The 24416-nt window shown below is 38.5% G+C and overlaps 1 protein-coding gene across 6 annotated transcripts in view; it reads left to right on the plus strand.

The window, feature by feature from the left end:
- Positions 1–9690, plus strand: part of LOC112463051 (protein vestigial) — a 45740-nt gene extending 36050 nt beyond the window's left edge. For 3 of the 6 annotated variants that reach the window (XM_025029219.1, XM_025029215.1, XM_025029216.1), the window contains 2 exons: positions 646–876; positions 8694–9690. In XM_025029219.1, coding sequence (XP_024884987.1) covers positions 646–876; positions 8694–8829 — 367 coding nt within the window. In that variant the 3' untranslated portion in view covers positions 8830–9690. Of the gene's footprint in view, positions 1–645; positions 877–4169; positions 4239–8693 lie in introns of all 6 variants that reach the window. The other 3 variants (XM_025029217.1, XM_025029220.1, XM_025029218.1) reach the window with 2 other exon arrangements.
- Positions 9691–24416: the final 14726 nt, after the last annotated feature.

Here is a 24416-nt window from a genome sequence, read left to right on the forward strand (position 1 = left end):
CAGATTTTTTTGCTAAGATTTTGAAGCGACAGATGTGAAAGAAAAAACAAAAGAGTTAAATGCATATGGGGAACGGAGTGAAAGAAGGAAAATTAAACCGAGAGAGAAAAAGAAGAAGTATCGCCGATACCTTCCATTCTTTTTCTACGGCAGCGGTGACAGACTTGTAATTTATAGGAGTGACCGAATCAGTGCTAAAGATCTCGGCGTTACCTGCTCCCGACGGTTTTCAATATTTTTCACATGTTCCTTTTCTCTTTGTTTTTGCTTTTAAAACCACCCGCTCGCTACCCCTATTCCGTTTCTCTCTTTGGTTTCTCCTTTTACTTTGCCCCTTTCAAATTGGCATCAGGTACTGATGGCACGTATTATTTTATATCTCATTAATCACGACACACTCAAGGCGATTATGTTGACACGCTATAAGAACCGTGGTGCTATTTTTATTTGTCGATTTGGCGCAATGCAGCTCCGTGTATCTTTCCGTATGTCAAAAAGTTACGTATGTCAGTCAGTTAATCTTACGTGCTCCGAAAATTATACTGCATTTTGTGTGGCCAGGTTTTTTTTATTCACTCCGCGTATATCCATTTCCTTCACAATTCTCACGTCGTAAATTTTCCCGTGCCCTTTTTCTTTTTCCAGGGCCGTGCACGAGTACCACCACCACAATATGGCAGCGGCGGCGAGTTATAGTGGCCTTCTGCTGGGTGGTGCACGCGGCCTCGGCCACCACACGTCTCACCACGCGGCGCATCACGCGCACGCCGCGGCGACCTACAAGGAGTGGACGTCGGCGACGCCGTCGCAATCCCTCGTCGACGCTTCCTCGGCGCCGCCCTATCCTCACGGCCACTACGCACCCCTCTCCGGTAAGTAAGTAGACTTTTCCATGTTTGGTTTCACCAACGGCGAATGGACATCGCGGATAAACTCGAAGAGAACGCGCGTAGAACATCCGAGATATTCGCGATATTCACTTCTGTGAGATTCGCCCAGGGAAGAAATTGTCCGTTTAATTTTAATAAATAGCGGTCGTGTTCGTCGTTGGCGAAGCCGATTATCGCGAGATTATCGCATTTTCTTTTAATTTCATAAGAATAAGAATCCTTCGGGTTTTTAATAAAATTATTTAAGAGAAAGACTTTTGGAATTAAGCACTTATTCTCGGATTCCTGATATTTGTTCCTGATTTATCACGCCGCCGCGGTCCCGATTGCTCCATCTGATATACTCGCGTATACGAATCGTCGGCATATTGACGGTGTATCAAAGATCCTGCCGTGTCCTGACTGTGTCGAGCGACAACAGGATGGAGCTTCGCTCGGCCAGCGGAATGGCGCGCAGGTAGCGCAAGAAAGATCGGTCGGTCCCTCAGATGCTCGCAATTAATAAGGGCTTAATGGGAGCCGCGATCCATACGGCGTCCTCCTTCGGCTCGGCGTTCACCCACCAAAATCGTCCGCAGGACAAAAAGCCGCGGACGAATCCGCAAAACATATCTCGCTCTTTACCGCCGCCAGGATCTCGTCGCTCGTGTCCTCGTATTCCTTAAACGCGCCGCTTATTCTGCCGGTGAATTATGCGAGGCAGAAAAATAGCGTTAAATTATGCGGTATAGAAAAATGGTATTTCTGTCCATCTCCGATCTAGCTTTTTTTATTTTGTTTGCAAGGAAAAGTCGCTAAAGAATTTGTCCTCCGCGTGCAGAATACAGATTTAATACAGTATATTAAGATAATTTACTTTCGCAATTATCAACCTTCTCTGAAAATGGATTGATAATACTGCAGCACAGATAATTTGAAAATAAATTTAAATTACAATAATTAAAATTTAAGTGATTTATTTAAAATGCATTAAATATAATTGAATAATAATTATATATGTGATGTAGTTATTCAAACGTTTATATTTTATTGTCTACATATCTAAAAAGGGGGAGGCAAGTATTCTGTTCTGATTTCTTATTTTTGTCGAATTGAATCGAATAATTTATTTCCCGGGAAAAGTGACAGAATCCGACTGCGCACAGTTGTGCACCCCATGTGATGCAGCTGCAGTAAGCCATGAAAAACCACGCCTATCGTGATTACAGAGACCACTCCCATCTGTCTGCACCCTGATGCAGCTTACACGCCTTCCCCTCACTTTCATGCAGTTGCACAATTTCGCATATGGTCTTCGGAATTTTCTGAGATATACAGTATTCGGCGAACGACGTGTTGGAATTCTCGTTATTTTTTATTTTTACAACTTCGTTTCTACCTCCACTCTCTTCAGCTTTGTGCTTCCAATTAGAACGTATATCGCCTCTAAATACACCTTCTACTCGCTGCTCCATTGAATTTACATTCTACCAGTTTTCGCATTTTACGGTTAAATCGAATTTTAAACTTCCCAACTTCTTGATCCAATTTTACATTCCTCGAACTTATAATGAAATCCGAAAGTGCACGCTATCTATGCACTTTCGCGCACTAATTCTTAGATCGTCCGGATCCTATCTAACTTCCACGGCTGCTAAGATCCTAGGCTGCCTGAATTCCGTTTCCCTCAGACGAAAGACATGGCTGCCAAGCCACGGAAACAGTGACATCCATCCCAAGAAGGGAGAGGAGGTCTAGTATCGATTTTGTACCCTCACTTTGCTACACGCCGAGACCAAGCATCGTGCCGCAAAATGAATCCCAACCCTCTACCATCCCTCTTACAGTTCCCTTTCATTCGAACAGCGGAACCTCTGAGATAAAAATAAGCACCATGAATCTAACGTTTTGTTACATACGTAAGAGTCAAAAGAAATTTAGAGCCAGGAACAGTAACTTGTATACTTTGCAAATCACGAGAATAAATTTTTTTTGCCAAGTTCTCTCTCTCTATCATTATTCACGTATTGATATTTACAAGTTAAATTTCAACTTTAGTTTTTTACAATTAATTTATGAATATATAAGATTCATATAAAATATAAAATTTTATTTTGAAAAGGGTGAACTGTAATTATTATTAATTTGCTGAAGCAAACACACAAAATATTAAGAAGTTAACAGAAACTCCTGTTCTGATCAAGGGACTCGGGAAAGAGTAATAGAGGGTGAAATGAACGCCGGTTTGTTCTCAGCAGGGGTGAATTGGTGTGCGCAGAGTCTTCGAGGTATCTTTAAATTTAAGTGCCGCCATTACGGCGCTCGTCTCGGCAAACCGATTAGGTTCGCTGCCTGCGCGATGGCCGCCGCTCTCGGTAATTATATAATTGCGCGAAATTAACTCGAACCGCATAAATTGGCTGCCGTTTACGCAGTGATTAAGAGAAATAAATCGCAATTACCGGATGACGCGTCCGCGTCTTAACATGGCGATGTCTTCGCACACGTGCATCGTCTCGCCTTTATTTTGCGGCTTGCCGCCATGCCGTTTCCCGTGGGAAGCTATCACGTTAGCTTTTCATCATTAGAGAACGGCTCGACGTTGTCGATATCGTGAAACGAACTACTTGGATCGTTGGATGTCCATTTCTATCAATGCAGATTAACTTTAATCTCGATTTAATTTATTTCTTATCCTTTTCGAATTCTTAGAACTAGAGAAAGACGAAAAGTTAAACCGATTCAAACTTCATTGTTAATTTTCTCAACTTTATTCATAATCACTTAATATATCCATTGTGTTACAGATTAAATAATTGATTATAATAAATATCGTCTATTGCATTGATTCTAAATAAAATTGAAGGAAAATATACTAGAATATCTAAGAAAAGATCTAAACTACATTGCATATTTACAGAGTTTAGAACACAATTGAGGTATGAAATAATAACGTATCAAGCTAACTATGAGAACTTTTAGGAAGACATTAATTTACTTTCAGAAAATAAATCGACAAATTATGTCATGGACAATTATTTATTCTCCTACATGCGCAACCTGAGATCTTTAGAGGTTTATTTTAAATAAATTAGCTCAATTTCTCTCAAGATTAATCGTCCCTCGGATAAGAAGTGTTGAACATGCGTTGATACCGATTAGCTTCAAGGCATGCGATAAAGTGATGAATTATTTATTCGCGGTACAGACACGCATACGATTTTAATCTGTGGTCTGGTTTTAGATAAACAAGCTCAACGTTCTTACCCTTCTGATAAATGAACTGTGTTCGGAATGCAGCGAACCCGAGGCAGGATCTAAAGATGCTATGGTTTAAACCATTTAGCAACTAAAATACCAGATTCTAAGGTACGCAAAGTTCAAAAAAATACAATATCATGGATTTATCAAAACCAGAGACTATATAATTCGAATTATCGCGTATCTGTCTAAAAGAAATTTGACATAGGATTTAAAATAAATAAACACCAATTAACGTAAGATTTAAGGGACTTAGAATTGAAGATTAAGAAATCTAGGATCTCACTAGGAAATCCAAATATATTTAATTTAAAATCCAGGAAACTTTTAAAATCCAACTTAGGATAAAAGGATTATATTTATGTACAATATATGTATATATAAATTTCTTTTCGGAGCTAGGACATTCTTCATAAAACATTCTAGCGCGGCGTAATCCATCGGTACTCCCGTACGCTTTCTGGCACGCGCCTCGAAAATGGCGTCGTACAATGACGTCACGTAATTCACCGTTGCACGAGAAGAAGGGAAAGAGAGACTCGGGCCAGCCGGGGATGGCCAGTCATCCTCGATTGGTCAGCTTGCGAACGGAGGGAGTGGTCGAGCGGTTGCTGGTTATATCGATCTCTCGAACTCTGCTTGCTTCTCTACGAACCAGACAGGTCGCCGCATTGGAGAACACGCGAGATTCATTGTGTCCTCTTCGTCCTTTTAGTCGTTCTTTATTCTTTTTTTAATCTTCCGGTTCAAAATCTTGAAATTCTCGATATTCTTGCATTATATATTTTTTTGTTGTATATATTTTTTGTATATTTTTATATGAAGAATGTACGAAGAGATATTGAAGATATAAGCGACAGATTTCTAGATATTATTGAAGCTATTATTTTATACGTGCAATAGATGTTAAAATTTCGCGCTTTGAGATAAAAAAAAATGTAAAATTCTTATGCTTTATAAATCGTCAAGTCTATAGGTATCTTGCATTATCGTTTTCCCGATCGCGCTCTTCTTGTTCTTTGATCTTCTTGCGTCTCTCGACTTGCACCGAATGTAAAACGAAGACGATCACCTTTCCGCCTGTGACCGCTCGAAAAACGCGCTCGGCGTTCAGAAACAAGGGCATCGAGATTAAATTAAATCGAACACCCTCGCTCTGCAAAAAGTGAGGATTCGACCCTTGCTATCCCTTCATCGGCGAGGGATGCGCGCAAGGGACGAGCATTGTGATGACCCTTATCAATGGAGGGAAGGGTCAGACCCCTCGCCGTCTAGAATCCAATATACTTGAACTCGTTGTAAGCCTGGTCGACTGGCGCCCCTCTCGAACTCGTATGCACCGATGAGCGACTATTAATTACAAATTAAACTTCCCAAATCTCCAGGATCACCGACGTGTGTCGGGCGCAATATTGCACACTGCCTCCTCCCTCCCTAGATCAGCCCTAGATGAGAATAGAAGTCTATGGACGCTTGTATAGTAAAAACAAAAGATCTGATCTTTAGCTCGATAAAAATTTCATATATCTTATTCTGACAAAGTCAAAAGAGATTATTATATTATCACGTGAATAGACACACGAAATTTTAAAAACGATGCTATACATATATATTTCATGAGAGATAAAAAAGAAAGAGACAGAGATTCGATAATTAACTATATTTAATGACTCAAATTAATATTTCGGACATAATCGGTCGTTGAAATTTTACCCTGGGAATTAGACACGCGTGCCACATCCCTTGTGCCGCATCTTGCCGCAAACACGAGGGTGACTCCGTGATAATATGGCAAACATCGGGCAATATTGTTCGGGTTATTCGACACACCATTCACCAAACACCGGCGCCCTTTGCCTCGCCATTTTCCTGGCATCCTGGACTATATCGGTTTCGCATGTACGGCGAAAACGCATATGTACACCACTCGCATAAATCGTCCCAGCCGGTGACACTTATGGCGCATTACTCGGCATTCGTGGTGTCGCAGGATGTATTGAATTAGGATGTCCTCCCACGAAGATTATACGCCGGCGGTTCTGTTTAGGATTTCTATATGTGAAGGATTAACGACGTCACAAGGATTATCATGATGACCACGCTGGATTATCGCGTTTCTCAATAAGTTTCTGTTATTAATAAAATAATTGTGAGAACTATAATTTTGAGAGAGAAATTTGATTCACAACCATCATGATACTAACATAATTATTTTCTTGAGTCTATTAATTAAATTATTTTATTAATAATGATTTACTAGTAAATTGTTATTATTATTTATTTACCAGTAAATACATGTAATTTACTAATACATAACAATATTTACTAATAAATCATAATAATAATCTTTACGTAAATTATATATATTTGAAAATCGCGATAAGACAATAAATGCTAAAATAATACGTTAATTTATACTATTTAGCTCAATCGACCTTTGTATAAATTTCGGTACAAAGACAAGCATATTTCGTGAAGGAGTCGCGTGCCGCGTTTATCGTATTCTTAAGAAATGCAGAACAAGATGTTTCCGTTTGAAACCTCAGGCGCACACAGATCAGCGAATACGAAGTTACGGACGGACGCACCTGTTATGAATGTTCCAACATTCAATATCGCGATATCAAAGAGCACTGCGAGATCCCGCACGAAGGAATTCCCTTTAGTCCTACCGACAAAGAAGTGAGGCGTACAAACTCCAAGGAAACGAAACGTTCTGTCGGAAATTGCCAAGAATTTCTTCGCTACGTTCGACGCTTACTAAAATTTCAATCGCGCAAAATAACATTCTAAATAAATTAATGGAGTCAAGGCCACGATAATCAGTAAACGGAAAAAGGCACATAATTTCCATATTTTCGCCTTTCATATGTTTTTAGATAAAGTTGCTGCGTTTTTAATTCATATGATCAGTCGCGCGAGACCATTATATTCTTATTCTTAACTACATTCTTTTCAGTAGCTAAATTATTATAGAATATAATAATTGTATATAGAATAGTCCTTGGTTTCATTTTAAATAAACAGACAAGTTTACTTCACTATGTTTTATGCCTTTATGCTGATAACATTACGTATTTCCAATATCATTTTAGTCATCACATTCTTCCTAGATAAAACATTCGTTATATACATTGAATTAAAAAGGGACATCTTCGCCATGAGTACATTAATCAAATAGTTAATTTATAATAACTTCCAACAATGTCTAAATAATTTAAATAAATATTTCTAACAATAGATTGGTACATACAAACTCGTACAGGACAAGATTCCACTTCAAGTAATTCATCATTTCTTCGTAATAGTCAATCCATCGCGATAATTTTCCAAGACTGTTTTCCTTTCTACCCGCCGATCCCTTCCTTGATCATTTTCTGGCTCAGTGACTCTCTCGATCAAATAATACTTTGCGTTCCATGCGACGCCGACGTTCACTCACACGACCGAGATCTTTGTGTTCGCACCCCGCGTATGTGCGTGCATTCGTGCGCCAATATGGCGATGTATCATGGGTCGCACGTTGCTGACTTTGAAGCAGGTAGATACGTCCACGTGCCGACACGTGCGTATCGATGGATACAAACTCAATCTCCCGTATCACGTGCTGGCAATTCACGATGTCGAAACGTCGATCTGTTGCACGATAATCGAACGCGCGGCTCGCTTGATCGGATCAAGAAATATTAAAGAAGAAATTGAAAAGAGATATATCTATATAGCTTTAGGTACCCTTTGATCGTTGTAATGGTTGAATTGAATCACGCGTTTCAACGACAACATTTTTATTATTCGCTCTCTTTTATTTAATCTGCCGAAATAATTATCAAATTTTACAATACACGAGAGTTTTTGTTCAATTTTAAGCGAAGATATCGCTTTTGATGAATAGTATTTTACGGAGTATCCTATATATACGAAATAACATTTGTACTAAATTACTAAAATTATTCGATGATTATACAGCAACCTCGCGCCTCCCTAAATCACTTAAGAATGCTATATCGGCGACGATGATCTGTCGATTCATTCTTCGGTGTATATCGAGATAAGAGATAAATTCGACCACAAGGGACATGAGATCTTAACTGGCCGGCGGCGTCGCGTCGTGACATCAGACCCCCATCTGTCCACTCGTCCGTCTGTCCGTCGGTTTGTCCGTGTTGCTCAGCGGGTGCCATCACCAGTTCTGCACCCTCGCATCCGTCATAACGTTGTCTCTCCTTACCGATAAATAATTTCGAGCAACGACAAGAAACGTCTTTCAGATCGAAAAGCGGTTTAAAACAGCTGATCACTTGTATAACGTTTATGGATCTCTCACTGCAGTGCCAGAAGCCTTTCTATAAGATTGATGTTTTACTTGGTAACATTGCTTTCAGGCAACTACGAAACCAGCTGCTTCAAAATCTAAGAAATGTAGAATTAAAAATAATAAAGTCTTTAGTATATGTATGTATATATAACAGAATTTACACTTCAAATATGTATAAAAAAAATCAAATATATTGTTAGATTCATTGAATCGTATATTCAACAATATCTCTCTCTTGCCTGTTACAGGACTCGAGTCTCAAGTTCAGGATTCCAAGGACCTTTATTGGTTCTAGGATCGAGCGTTGATCGGCAGGAGGCATGCGATTTCCTTAAATTCAGAAGACGACTGAAGGACTGTGTTTCGATTAATAAGAAAATTTAATAATGCGATCTAAACGATATAGATCGTAGAGGCGCGAATGTAGCGGGAACGAGGACTTTGTTAAGCGAAAATGACGACTGAGACGTTCGTCGTTGTCATGTACATAGTGTTACCTACATCTTTTAAGGATCTACTATTAGCATAAAACAGATAGTATTAGACGAATACTTGCGCGCACTATTACCTTTATAGTGATTGCAGTGTCTGGCGTCGTGGAGAGAGATTGGCCGTAAGAATGCGACCGAGAATCGTCTTCAGCTGGTACAATAACGTAGTGCGATTTAAACCGTCAAGGCATCTAAATTTCCCAAATAATTAATATATATCTTTGATTTTCTTTTCTAAAATATTGAGTCTGTAAATTTGATATTTTATTAAAAATGCAATGGTTAAACAATAACGATCCATTCGAATGCAATGGTTAAATAAAAACGATCCACATTCAAAAATTTACTAGAAGCAATTTTAAATTTAAAGAGCAAGATTTTTTTTAATTTTTTAGTGTCGAGATCGCTGATTAGAACTAGGAAATAATTATTTGACAAATTTAGCTGCCGACTTAAGTGAAGTATTTATTGACCAATGATCTTGCCATATATATAAATATATTATTATTATTAATGTATCATAAACAATAGGCGCCGCAAATATTCTAAAATCTCCCCCGAGTTAGCGAATTAAAATAGTTATTATCCGACGAGTCAACTCTATTATTCTTTGCACCCCTGGCTGCACCTCTCGCACATCTTACCTCTTCATCTCTCAAATCTTTTCCACCCGCTACTCCATCGTTTAGTAACTGTCCGGTATAATCACCGTCGTATTACCTACATTAAGCACATCGTATCCATCTCATGTTATCGCCTGTCTAATTGTTAAATAAATAATTCGCATATCACATCATTTGCTTTTTCTATTTACCGTCAATATTATTTTTTCTTCGATTAAAAATCAACGTTCCAGTGTTTTGAATTTTTCACAATTTTCAGATTTTTTTGTTTTTTATTTTCTTGATTTTCGTAATTATTATTTCTACGAATTTATGTCGCATATACGGAAGCGAGATATTTGTCATTTTTCTGGTCAATAATTTATTTTAATTGACAATATATGTATATTTTTTAATCTATATATATTTTTTATTAACTTTATCTTTATAATGTTTATTAGTTTGAACCTATCAGTTCCTAAAAGCAATTTTTAGAAAATAGTATTTTATATTTCTGCGGTTCGTTACACGGGTTAATTGCACACTGTTAAATTTAGTGGTGTGCTTCAGACGAGAAACTAATCAAGCACGTAATTAGAACAGGAAGTTTAATCTACTTTCTGTCTAACCACAAGTTTCCATCTCTCCTTTTGAAAAAATGAAGGTAAGCGAAGTATTGTAAGTTATAAGCATGAAACATACTGCCAAAATTTTGGCACTAGATCTATATATTGTCATTTTTTATTACCTACATTGTACCTCCTATGAAGAAGTTACATCTTTTGATTAACAGAGAAAATGCAAAGAGACACTTTGTCTGCCAAAAAGTTGTACAAGAAAACTCGACGTTCTGCATGTAGCGTAATAACTCGAGGGCATTAATTTAAGCTCGTAACACGTGGGCTTGCGCATTTGTTTTCCCGTCGCAGGCGGAAGTAACGCTAACGAGATGAGAAAACGAGCAATTAACTTCGTCACTTCGGCCGGAGGAGGAAACGTGCAGATGATCGACGCGCGCGTTATCATGTGTAAAGCATATGTTGTCCGTAGTCCGCCGCGCTTGCTCCAAGATAAATGGCGTTTAGTAAGTTATTATTACTCCCGCGACTTTTTATCACGCATAACTTGACTTAGCAATGTGAGATTGCGTCAAGCCAAGCGTCAAATTTTGCTACAAAGAGCCAGTCAACCGTAACGTTTCCAATAAATATGTCAATCCTTTTTCTTTCAACTTAAAAAAATATGAGGAATGATTCAGCTTTTAAGACGAAAAATTCGATTTTTTCTCTCTATCTATACACTACAAGTAAGACTATATTCCAAGAGAAGCAATAAATTAATAATCCAGAATCTCATAACTTTTATGCGATGTATTAAACATCAAAATACAGTTGATAATATTTTATAGACGATAACTCGAGATTTTTTGTTGGTATATATGGCAGAGTGATGTTGACTAATGCGTTATAAATATTCTGTAAGGGATCGCGTTTTATCCGGCAATTTAACATCGTCTACTTTGGCCGGGACATCGCCCCGGCAGCATACATAAATCAGTCTGTTCCGTTTCTTCTACCGTTTCGTATGATCTCCGTGTTTTCTTACGCAATCGTGCATATGCCTCAGCTAGACGCGGAAAAACTATCGGCAGGAAGCCACCACGTGAGTCCCACGTGAAGAGCGAAATGCCGAATTTCCTGATTTTCGTTATCTTTTTCAGATATCAGTCGAAATAATTCCATTTCTCATATAACGGTGGAATAACATTAAAATTAAAGTTTATTACAACAAAAGTCTATTTGAATAAAAGTAAGATAATCTTTACCTATGTTCTATAAAAGGTACAAAATCAACTTTGTACGAAATAATTTAATTTTCTGTTGATAACAATATTATACTTTTAATTCTCATTTAATTCATTACATCGGTGAAAATAAATTCATAATTAATAAAAATTGATAAAAATCTATACTATCTAAGAAAAAATTTAATTCACTGTGATTAATAATAGTTCCATTGTCTTCTCATGTGCCAGGATTTATGTGGCGTTTAAATACCGAAACGTGATTTTCGGAATACATTTAAGTTTCGTCGAGGCTTTCGCGCGCGAGATAACTTTGCGCCAGTCGAAAAAGTATCCTTTGTAACGTGTCAGTCTTGTCGGGCTTGTCTTGCTTTATGAGCGGTAATTAAGTGCCTTGGTAATGACGGTTACCCCGTTGTTGCCTCGTAATCTCCGATCGGGTACCGATTTCAATAAACGGAAGCCGCCAGTAAATTCAGTATATAATAAAATAAATCCTCGTATGGCAATCGAGGGCCTAGATTCTCGATTCTCAGATAAGAAGAAAACTAACATACAGGGTGACCGCATTCACTTTACCAAATGAAAATTAATTTTCTGTTAGCAAAAATTGAACAAAAATTGATTACAAAAATTAAATTGCATATATAAATTGTTTACGACACAAAATTTGATAATATGAACGAGCACCGATGCCATATTCTTCCAAAAGTTTAGTATAAATAGACGATAATATAGAAACACCGTGTATATGGAGAGGGAAAGATAGAGAAAGAGAGGGAGAGAGGAGCGAAATTTATTGCCACTCTCTAGAATATATTATGCTGTTGTAATTACCGAACTGGCTTTTGTTTGGTCGATAGTTTATTCACCGTTCCTATTATGCCCGCGATGAAATCGCATTTGCAAATTTATTAGTGCAATTAGCGTTAGAAATCAGAATATTGAAACGGGAAAGGTAAAGTATACTGACTTTCTCTATTAGTTTCTTTACTTGTAAACGTTTGACTATACTGTATATATGTATGTATATATTTGTTAAAGAATCTACATTTGAAAGAGAACACTATAGTATAGAAATAATTTATATTGCATTTTTGTGTGATGGAAATATTGAAAGCACTAGATATTTGCGCAATAAATAATGAAACACTTGCGCGGATCACCCTTCAGTTCGCGGTAATTAAATACCGGATACACGAGCTCCCCTTTTGTAACCTACTGGGATGATATGGGGGGAGGGTCGAGTTGATATTGCACCAGCGCAATAAATGGCCCGACCGTGAATATGAATATTAATTTTACTGTTTGAATTTCTCGACCATTTGTCAATCTTGACACGTCAATATCTAAATTTTCGGACTTGCAGCTGATGCATAAATCGTAAATCTAGAGGGTAAATGGAATTAAAATATTTTTAATTCTATATATTTAATTAATTATTAAATTAGTTTTGTCTTATAATTTATTTCCTTTCTTGTAACAGCTCGTTGCACATTATTTGAATCTTTCTAATGAATGTTTCTGGTTAGGTATATACGTGTATCGAATGTAAATAAGAATTCACACGCGACCAGGACGAAAATGAAGAAATAAAAGTATCGGAAGCTTCTCTTTTCGATTTATCGAAATTCCTGATTTACCCAAAATTACCATCGGCCGCGATATACCTTCGTCTTCACTCTGGACCCCACGTGATATCAGTGTCTTCTCTCACGAGGTAGATTTATGATCAGGAAAATCAAGGAAGGTAGGATCTTTCCTCGTCCTTAGATGTCCCCTCTCGTCCTCCTACCGCCAACGCGCTGTGTCCACGGTAGGAATCCCCTATTACATAAACGAGCCGTATGTTCTCTCGTACATAGAACAGGGACATTCGGCTATCTCTCGTGGCTGTCGTAGGCGCAGATGAACGCATAGATATAATCGTGGTCACGCTGACAGAAGTCTCTCCGCTTCTCCTCCTCTCCCTCTCGCACAAGAGGCTACCTGCCCCGCGGGAGACCCCTTCAGGATAGATCGGAGACGATCGCGCTAGATCTTCGTGTAGTCGGCCTGGATCATCGGGGAATTAGGGGGCATGATTCGAGCATTCCACGGCGTCGCGATCCTCGGCGGGCCTTCGCAGGAATGGAACCGGTCAACTACGATCGGCGGGACATCTTTTCCAAAGACGGAAGTCCGGAAACCACTGGTGTACCATTAAGCTTGTTACACACCAAATTGATAGAGTTATCTTACAACGGATTTTACGCGAAAGTATATATCTTGAAATATAAATATCCAGATTATGAGCCAATTAATAAATTAGACGTAAATAAAAAGAATATATTTTCTATTAATAAAATTTGCAATTATTTCATTTTATAAGAGGACTTATATAGTCGTCAAAAGAGATTTACTTTTAATTTATTTTATGACTTTGTCTATATTATTAAATTTTAACAATAGTTTATTTCTTTTTTCTAGTTATGAAAACATCGAACTTAATCGACAGTTCGTGAAAACGGCTCTCATAATTCTACTGTTCACTGCGTCATTGAGATACGACATTGAAGCGGTGAGGAATAAAATCTAAGTCAAGGAGGCTGTCCTTCCTCTTTCTCATCTCGTCGTCGTGCGCCAAGGAGCCGGCAAGCAGCTGCGGAATGTCTTCATTAAAATACTCGGGCTCATCATTTATGCAAAGCAAAAACGCAACGAGGCCGGACGAATCCAACATCAACGAGATTCGCACAGCGTAGTTTCTTCAATTTCACTTTCCATCGTTCTGATGACAGATACGAGAAAAAGTCACTTGTCTTAATTTACTACACAAAAGTAGTAGATTTCATAATGTTTTTCTTATGTTGAAATTTTTAGGAGTATCTTAATTTAATTCGTCAAAAATTTGATTAAGTTCCATTCTTTTGCATTTTTATTCTTTACGAGTGTCAAATTCTAATTTCAGCTCTATATAATTTTACATTTATTTAATTTCACATTACATTTAATCCAATATTAACTAAATTAAATTCTACATTTTACAGTGACATCTAATTACTGAAGCGAATGAATTTATTCATGCATCAATTCTGTATTATTACATGACAGAAGTGAGAATGGAAAATCGTTCGAGGATAAATGTCATCAAGTGCTTTTATTGATCTAAAAAAAGAATTTTGAGCAACGTGATTTATCTTCTCGCGCATTGTCCAAAGCGCATCGGCATAACAATAGTTACGCGGGTGCATCGTCAGGGTGCACGTGGGTTTCATTTAAGAGTCCTACTATGGGCAAGCACCAAGATCCCTACTCGTTTTCCAGTCACGTCTCATTTGACACATTCAGCGTATCACGTTGGGGTTCGTCGTTCACTAAAATGCTCCCGCGAGAAAGCAGGTGCACGTTGTTTCGCGAAAAATCACGCGAAATCAACTGCATTATTGAGCCTAATGTTCGATATAAAATTAATAATTATAATTTCTATATAAATTTCTACGGCAAAAAGTGGCTCCCAGGTCAAATATGCTCTATGAGTTCGAGATACATTCGGTATTGAGTTATGATCCAAGATCAAAATCCTCGATCCGATCGATGAAGCGACGTCGTACAGTCGCGCGCTCGACAAAGCCCCGAAAAAATCTCTAGGAATGCCGACGGGCATTTTTCGGCGGTGTCACCTCAGAGAAGGCTCGATGTGCTCCCTCTCTTCCACCCTTCCTGCCCTCTCTTTCCTCACACGTCTCCGTGTGTGCGCTCTCGTACGTTCGTTTTGTCTTCCTCCGTAACTCCGTGTTCTTTTCGTTGCCCGCGCGACTCGTCTAGGCAGCTCCTCGTTATCTACCTGCAGCACGGGCCCAGAGGGGGCTCCGGGTAGGGCCCCGTCGTCGGGCACATAGGCATCTCGTGTTCCCACGGACTCGGGCCCCTCTGACGTACGATGTCCCGAATGCGCGACTACAAGGCGTCCTCCTTCTCATCGATATCATCGATTTTTTTTCTTTTCTCTCTCTCTCTCTCTCTTTCTCCTTCCTTTCACGCATTTCACTGGTTCCGTTCGCCTACTCGCCCTTTCTCCCTCTTCCCTATCCTTCCTGCACCTTATTTTGGGATCTCACGGGAAACCGGTAGCTCGAGGTTGTCGTCGGCGGCCTTTGAGCAACTTCCGGATCCCTCGAGAGACTTCATTCGCGCTATGCGCTCTTGCAGCCGTGTGAAAAGGATTTACGTACAAATGTAAGTATGATACACGTAATAAATCTACAAACTAATCAAGATATAAATATATTTGTTTTATATATTTATATGATAATGTGGTAGTTTATTACTTACAGTTTAGAAACTTTTATTATCATTTTTTTTTTAATAATTTTTTTTTCCAAACATATTAGAACAGAACAAAACAGAGATATGCAAGAAGAAATGTGTAAACATAATCTAATATGTATATCGTATTTATTAATATACTGGGGAAGTCGACAAGCGAGGAATTCGTCTAACAAATGCATCGGAAGTTTGTATAAATCATTTGGATACAAGTTTCAGTACATTGCCCAGCTGTCTAATATGCATACAATGTCACGATCGCCGTATGTTCGTCCCTTTGCGAAATTTCGGCGTACTGGACAAGTTCGCGTTGACGTTGATTTGCGCCCTTTGATAGCCGATAACCAACCACGCAAGTTTACAAAAAATGTTAAACTACCAATATCGACCCAAGTTTGAGAAGATACTTTTCGAAAGCGTACTAATAGGAATATTTATAATACACATTGATACAAATATTTATGTAACTTAATATAAAAATAAATTGCACGGAAACATCTAAAATAAAATACAATATTCACTTTACAACATAGTTATGTGATACTTGTGTTTAAAATTGTATTTGTTTCGAAAATATTATATACATTTTGTAAATCACTTATTGTTAGATATTTTTCTAATTCGTAACTTTGTTTTCTTGCAGCATTATTGAGGTAACAAAAGCAGATAAACATTTAATTAAACTTTGATAGAATTAGATTCGTGGCTTCCTTGTGTTTCAATCTTAATTTGATTTCCATGAGACCATCTGGCTCGTGCCATTTATAGTAGCAATGGCAGCAGTAATTATCACAAGAAACCAAGATTTCTGTAACATTAACAAAAAAACAAATTTTTTAAATTATTATTTTACTGTGTTTAATATGCAAGCTCTTTCTTTCTGTCATTATAATTGTAAAGATCTCAATACATTAAAATGTTTATATAAATATATTTTATATTTATGTATATTTTATATTTCGAGATCCAGAATTCACAAATCCCGAAACTTTTTATTAGAGAATATCAGATTTCTTAATCTTTATGTGTGTGGTTACGTCTACCTTAAATCATCTAAATTAATTTCTCTGAATTTTAGATGAATTTTTGGATTTTAAGACTTTATGATCTTTATAATTTAAAAACATTTTCTTTATAACTTGCACACATAATTTTTTCTCTTCCGAAAATTGTTAGACGCACAATAACGGACACTAAGTATAGTTATTCAGGATAATAATGACCATTTACAATCAACATGATCACTGCGATTTTCTTTCGAAATAGCCTTATAATCCACGATTAACAATCTTACCTGATGCTACTGCGGATTTCGATGTATTTATATTTTATACCGACGATAACAACTATGCAAACAAATTCGCAGTTGCGATCCACAATCAATGAAATTCACGCCCATCTTTCCTCTAATTTGCGATAAGTAATCCACGAAGTTTACGTACTTTCTTACCTACTTTCTTCTCTCTATTATAAAGTTTAACGAATTTTTTACGCGGCTAATAGAATACCGAGCGACGGACAAATTAAGAAGACAAACAAGAACTTTGAAAACTATCGGCGAATTCGCAGCATACTTTTTCGCAAGTTAAGTGATTGAGAAAAAAAGAGATCCCCAGGAAGCCAGCGATCCCGATTCGAGCCGAAGTCAACGGCGATCCTATCGGCCTTAATCGGTAACTGATCTTATGCAAATCCGCGGTAGCACCTCGAGAATTCGGAGAGAGAAAAAAGAAGAAGGGAGGGGAGGGCCTCTCGGAGGCCTCTTTCCTCGGCGTCCGCGTCGTGATCAGCTGCCCGAGATAAAATCTTCGCTTGTACCGTGCTGTCTCCGCGCCGGACCACGATCTCAATACATGATCGCGTTTACATCTTCACGCTGCACGACGGATCGCGATTAATTACATCTTTTTACTCCGCGTTAATCGGTGATGCATCAACGTCAGTGAATTGTATCAGAGAGTTGCTGAAAAAATCCATAAATCTTATATATCTTTCTTCGTTTCTGGTGCTATTGCTATTGTAAGGCGGATTACTTCGTGGTGACCGTAAACTGAAACATGAACGGAGCCATGCCTGTTATGCGAGGCGAACCTTACGGGATTAACCACCAAGAAGCGCGGCGGAGAAGACGAACCTCGTTCGAACGTTCATCTCTCGCGAATGTCGAACCGCACGATGGTCCAGGAGGCGGTTGTGTTGATACGTACGCCCGGTACATACGTACGTATCTGAAATACTCTTCGTCCCCGGCACGGCGGACAGGAAATCGTCGTTAGGCTCGGTGGAATTCAACGAGTGACACCACAAGTCACCGGAATTTGAGCGTCGCATAGCGGGGGCACAGCACGAGCCGCGAGTCTCTTTCCGAGCTGAATTCTGATGGCCGTGAATCCTCGGACTTCCCGTGGACTCTTAGATCCGCATACTCGAAAATCGACACGCCGGCAACGTCGTTGAAGAACCCATGTAGATGCAATAAACATCTTAAATCTAGAACTACTGGAGAGAAGCATCGCGTGCTTGTATACGTGTTTCAAAATTTTTGAATTTTTATACTTCTAGATTTTTTAAGACACCAATCTTTAAATTCTTATATTTTTTTAAAATTACGGATTCTTGAACTTAAATTTCTAAATTTTTGCATCTTGGATTATTCGAATGCTTCGACCTTCTCACGCGTTTGCATTCTTGCGTGCCCGAGTTCGCAACCTCGTACTCGTATTACCGAAAACGAGGGTACACCCGGCGCGAATCCTTCCTCTTATTTTTATCCCGCAATGAACTTCCGAGAGGCGACGGCGCGCGGCGGCGGCGACGGGTGAAGCACGGCGCTTTTCGATTGTCGATTTAATCCCCGCTACATCCCTCGAAACCGCCGGCCACCCCCGCGCACCCGGGGGCACCCTTCCTTCCCCATCAATTATTATCGTCCTTCTCGTCCTCGTAGGGCCGACGTCGACGCGGTCGTAGGCGCCCTACGATTGGGCGCCGGGACGCCCGGCGTCGTCATGGCGACCGACCCTCTTCGACGAGGGCCGCGTAGGGATGGGAGGGCGAATAACTCGCGAAAACACGTAAATTAAACGCACTATGGGGGTTGATGGGGCGGAATGGGGCCGAGTGGGTGTCTCAGACTGTGAAACATAGCCGTCATAAGCGGATATTAAAGCGTCCTTCCTTGGGGCAGGGTCCTTCCCGCAGCTCTGAATCGGCTCGTAAACGCCAAATAAAAATTTTCATCCCCTTCCGAGAGACGTTTCCGTCCCACACCTCTCCTTCCCTTTCCCTCACAGTAATGAGATGAATCTTCAGGTGAATATCTCTGGAGATATGTTTCTTTTCTTTTAAACATTTTGGATTATTTGTCATAAGAGAGCCAATAGAAGAATCTTTATTCTACAAAGTAATAAATAGCTTTCTGAATGTTTTCTGGATAAACTAGATGTTTCGTTAATTTGGTGTCAAGTTTTAACGTTTACTTCCAAGAACAGAGGAGTTTCCTTTGTACTAAATAAATGATAACAGCTACTAAAATACATATATAAGATAAAGAAAAATCATTTTCTACTTTTATCTCTACTTATCATTTTATGCAACGGCATAATGTAAACGATTTTCGTGTTTGATTGCTCACGAAAGACAAATATTGAAATGATTAGTACTGCTGATACAAGTTCGATATGTAAAAAAAAAAAATAAAAAAAGTGTGCGATTGTAATCAGATATATACGATGGTGTACGTGTGCATAATCAGTTTCTTGAATGTTCACTTTGTACTCATCGCAAGCTGAATGTCGCAGGTGTCTCGTGACGACGACGTGGCCATTCGTACGCATAGATTACCGTCACTCGTCGTTTCGGGTCGACTTTACACTTGCTGACAGTTCCAGTTCCGCAGTCACCAAACATGCGACGCCCTGATCCGATCGAGCAGGTGATCACCGGACGTCGAAGGAGTCGACTAAATATCGTTTCCAGTGGTTTCCACGCGACGAATGACACGTGGACAGTCTGTTTCCTTCTGCGACACGTCGCAGAATGCATAAATTAACTTTTTAGCTCTACGCCATTTCAGCTCTACTCGTCGCGCAAAAAGCGTCGAGGCTTCTATCTTCGGTATTCGAGGTTGTAATATAATACCGTGTACGTATCTTCGCGTATAACCGTCACATTTAAATTAAATACCCTCGAAAGTAAATTTATTCCGACATCTATTAAGATTTCAGATTCAATATCTTGTTAAAATTTATTTTAATTAAAATAAAGAACAATACTATAAGACCATCTATTTTTTAAGCATCTATTAAGATTTCTGGTCCAATGATTTTTAAAAATTTATTTCAATTAAAAGACGAGAAAAAAAAAGATTAGCTACTATAGTAAATCTCGTAAAATATCGATAACTAACATTTTTTGCAGTGAGAGCTATAATTTTGCAATAGTAGCCAAATCTTTTGTTAAAGTTTTTCTGAACGTTTTGCTACTTAGTAATAATTGCCAAAGATTTTTGCAATTATAAGACTATTGCTAAGTTATAGCTCTTGCTGCAAGAAAAGTTATCCATTATTTTACGACTAGATTTGCTATAGTAGCTAATCCATTTTTCCGTTAATAGAGAGCAATATTAACCCTCAGTTACCTTACGTTTTTACACCCCGATATTACCTCACCAGAGTCTGAGAGACCCCTGCCGTTTTCTCTAGCTTGTATTGATGCTTTAAGACAAATGCATAAATTTGAAGTCTTTTTTTTTAATCGATGCGTCTTTTAAAGATCTACAAGACTGTACAAGTTAGATTATTCCAAGTTAAAAAATGTAAATGTTATTTAAAAAAAAGGAAAACGTGTTTTTCTGAAAAAGCGAAAAAGATTGCTTTTTTTCGAGTTGACATAGTACTGACTAAAAAAAGATACAAGGGTTTTATGAACGTTTTAAAGATCCTGCACGTTTTAACAACGTGCAGGGTCTCTCAGACCCAGGTGAGGGAACTGAGGGTTAAGAGTCTTTAAATTGTCGTATAGCTATCGGTTAGCTAACTTTTTTCTAATAAGTGAAATAACCAAAAGTGACTGGTTATTCTAAGATATTCTTGGGACTGTAGCCCAAGATCGATCTCAAGAGAAGAGAAAGAGCGTTCGCGCGCTTGCGAGAGCGCGCGAAGTCGAACGCGGGCGTGATTTACGCCGACGTAAAAACGGCCGGCGGAACGTATTCGAAATAACCGCGGAATGTCCATATATTCCGGTGGAACGTTAAACGTTTACGCGGCAGACGTTTAACGCGCATTGACCACATGGTTCGCCTTTACGTTGTCAACAGTGGCTCCGGCGTGGCTCACGCTGTCGGTCGTTATCGCTCCTCCTCTCCTCCCGCCCGAGGAACACGCGCGATATTTTCACAACACTGTTTCCGACCGTTCATGCTAACGAGTAGATACGACTGAATATTTTTATGTCCACGTATTCCCTGCGCATCATTTAATTCACAAATCCATATTATTATATTGAATTCTAACTCGAGAGGAATCTGAATGCTCTGAGGCCAACATTGTTTAGATTCGTAGATTCTGTGATCTTATTCTAACTTTTTATTTTGATATTCTTCATTTAGTATGCCGCCCGTTTTTCTTCCGATTTCAACATAGAATGATTATTAGTTGCTTTTCATTTACGTCAAAACTCAGATAATTCTCACTTGTGACGTCATAACTTAGTTAAATGCACGTTCTTTTTGCATGCTGGCAAGTGAGATTCAACTGAGTTTTTATCCACATTCGGGAGACCATGTGCTTTAATGAATCTAATAAACTCACATTAAAAGTGAGCCTATGGACCTGTGTTATTATGTGATAGCTTTGTCACCAAAATAAGCAGGTATAAATACAAAATGATGTATCTTACCTGAGTATAAAATACTCACATAACTGAGTGACTTATACTACGTTTACACGAGCGTTACTTCTGTAGTAACTTACGATATATCACTCGTTTACGCGGAGTAAATTATAGTAAGTTACTACAAAATCCCGTTTACGCGAAGGAATTATCGTAAGTTACTACAGAAGTAACGCTCGCGTAAACGTAATATCAGATCACTTGAGTGTAAATGGAAAGCAACTGTTATCATGTTGGTATACGCGGCAAATGTTTCCGCTTACGTTCGTTAACAAAACGAGAAAAATTAGCAAAGATTAATTGCAACTAGAAAAGGTGGAGATGAAGGACGATCGAGAGCAGATTAGTGGTTTATCGAAGAGCAATCTACCGATGAGGAGGCGGGGAGGAAGGATAGGAGACGAAGGGCTGATGGACCAGATCGAAGAACGCGAGTTGCATTTCAATGTGACCAGCGCGTACGTAAAAGCATTTGGTGGATTCCACGAGGGTAAAAACCCTCAATGGCGATCGTCGGCGAGAAGGGCCTCAAAGGCGGACGGTGTTTTCGCGATAGCGAGTGAGCCTCGTGGAATGCTGGGATCATCGCGTCGACTTTTCGGCTCCGAGCACGATCAAAAGTCATTTCAGATCCATGGATCTAGGATGTCTATAATTCACGATGTTTAAAATATAAGAAATATAAAATTCTTTGTAATGTACTCTGCAATAATTGGAAATCCGAAATAGATGAACTGTGCTATCTTCTCATCAGATCGGCTTCTTGTCAATACACGAAATGATCGATGATTAGAATTAATATGAAAACACTTCTAAATAAGTAGTAAATAAAAAAATTTGCATAATAAGATTCCATTAAATAAATCGTTGCCATTAAATTTTATTTAATTAAATACATTGCGTTGTAGATATGTGTCTAACCGAGAAAAATGTTAATTACCTACATAAGTTGTACAAGCTATCATTTTTATCTAATTTTACTTTATACTTAAAAAATTTTCATTCAATAAATTTTTGGTTAGTTTGAAGATTATCTTTATATCTAATATACCTTTATTATTATCTTAGAACACATGTCCCCCGTTAGAACGGCAAATAAATATGAAAGATCAGGTGCGAAGCACGTGGCTCGAGAACAGGCTTCAAGATCCAATGTCCGAAAAAGCCTTCCTTATTAACTTAGATTGTCTTGGAACATATGTTAAGAACGGCAAATAAATATGAAAGTTCAGGTGCGAAGCACGTGGCTCGAGGATCCAACGTCCGAAGAGCGCGTAGATAAGGCACTTAGGTGACACGCGCTACGAAAATACAACGGGCGAAGGACCGGCGTAGGGGCGACAAGACAGAATTAGACGCGGAGAAAGAGGCGCGACGTCCGACCGTTTGTTTTACGGCTTCGCCCGTTTCCACGACATCGAGCGCAATTTTTCTTGCTGCGTCCTCCTCTTCTTCATCGTCCTCGTCTTCCTTCTCTCTTTCTGGTGCCTCGCCCGAGCTCCTTTATTCCGGAGAGGGCTCGCGACCTGTCGACCCCGCGCTGGCGAAAGATTAATGCCCGCCTCGACGCGATTACTCGCGATATCGCGATAATATTCTCAAATATTCGAAAAAAGTTATCTACAAATTAAAGAAGTCCGTAAATATGAAGCATCATAATATGGTATCATAAGTATATATGTTATACCACGATTACACTTTTCTAAATTTCCTATTTTTAAATAAAACACATTTCTCACTAGCACACAAAATTAGGGCATACTTTGAGAATGTCTGCATCTTTTTTATTCTTTTATATAATTTTCTGTAATAGATTTTATCTTCTAAATGAAATAGCAATTGTTTTATATATATTATATATTGCGTCATTGTTAAAACCCGTTTCAACAATTATTGATATCATTAAAGAAAGCATCTAATTGTTGGACATCGAGCAAATAAGAATGTCGACACTCTATTACATTTAAACATCCTTAGAAGGGCTGACGAAGGTATTCCCGATGTTTCATTTACGGCGCGGACGGACGGCGCGTCCGCAAATTCGTCAACAGGCACCCTGTTTAAAAATAAGACGTAAGAACACACCATCCCCGCCGAGACGGCACTGGCTTATTGGCGTTTCTGCTCATTAGGATAACCCGAGGGGGTTCCAACGCGATAACTCATTCAGCTCTGAGAAAAAGTAAATAGAGCGAGAAACGGAGAAGCGCGTATACGACGGCCGAGAATTCTGCGAGCGACCGAGATTATCGAGGAAAACGTTTATTTTTGCTCGTTAATTTCACGTCTCGCTTCCGTCGCTCGTTTGTCTCCCGCCCTTTTTCATAATCTACGCGGCCCTCCTTGGCCCCGAATTGAGCTCAAGCAGGATACTTCTCATACTCCAGGATAATCTTTCACGTAATTACGATAATATTGTTAATTATGAATTAGCTTGTCGGAAGAAATAACTTAAGATCTGTTTAAGTTCACGTAATTCTATCCTTTGTAAAAATTTTTCTTTATAATATTATTACAACGAGAAACGACGATATTGCAAAATTTAATAAAAATTGTATGCAGAGGTTTTATTAAAAATTAACAGAATATATAACAAATGAAGAAAGTAGCGGAACTTTTGTAAAATTTCTCATAGTGATGTTGATAATAGATTGATACTCATGCTGCTTGTAATTATTTTGTTAGTTTAGTATTGTTGTTTGTTCATTTATTACATTTATTTGTTTTATTATATTTATTTGTTAGTAGTTTCTACTTTCTTATCTTTATTTTAATAAAAGAAACTTTATTGTAAAATTGATATGAATAATATCGTCTACTTTTAATCAAAAGATTGATCAAAAGATTAATAAAAAAATTAAAAATTAAGGA

Source organism: Temnothorax curvispinosus, unplaced genomic scaffold (genome assembly GCF_003070985.1).
Source record: "Temnothorax curvispinosus isolate PA1 unplaced genomic scaffold, ASM307098v1 QBEX01012990.1, whole genome shotgun sequence".
Classification (NCBI taxonomy): domain Eukaryota; kingdom Metazoa; phylum Arthropoda; class Insecta; order Hymenoptera; family Formicidae; genus Temnothorax; species Temnothorax curvispinosus.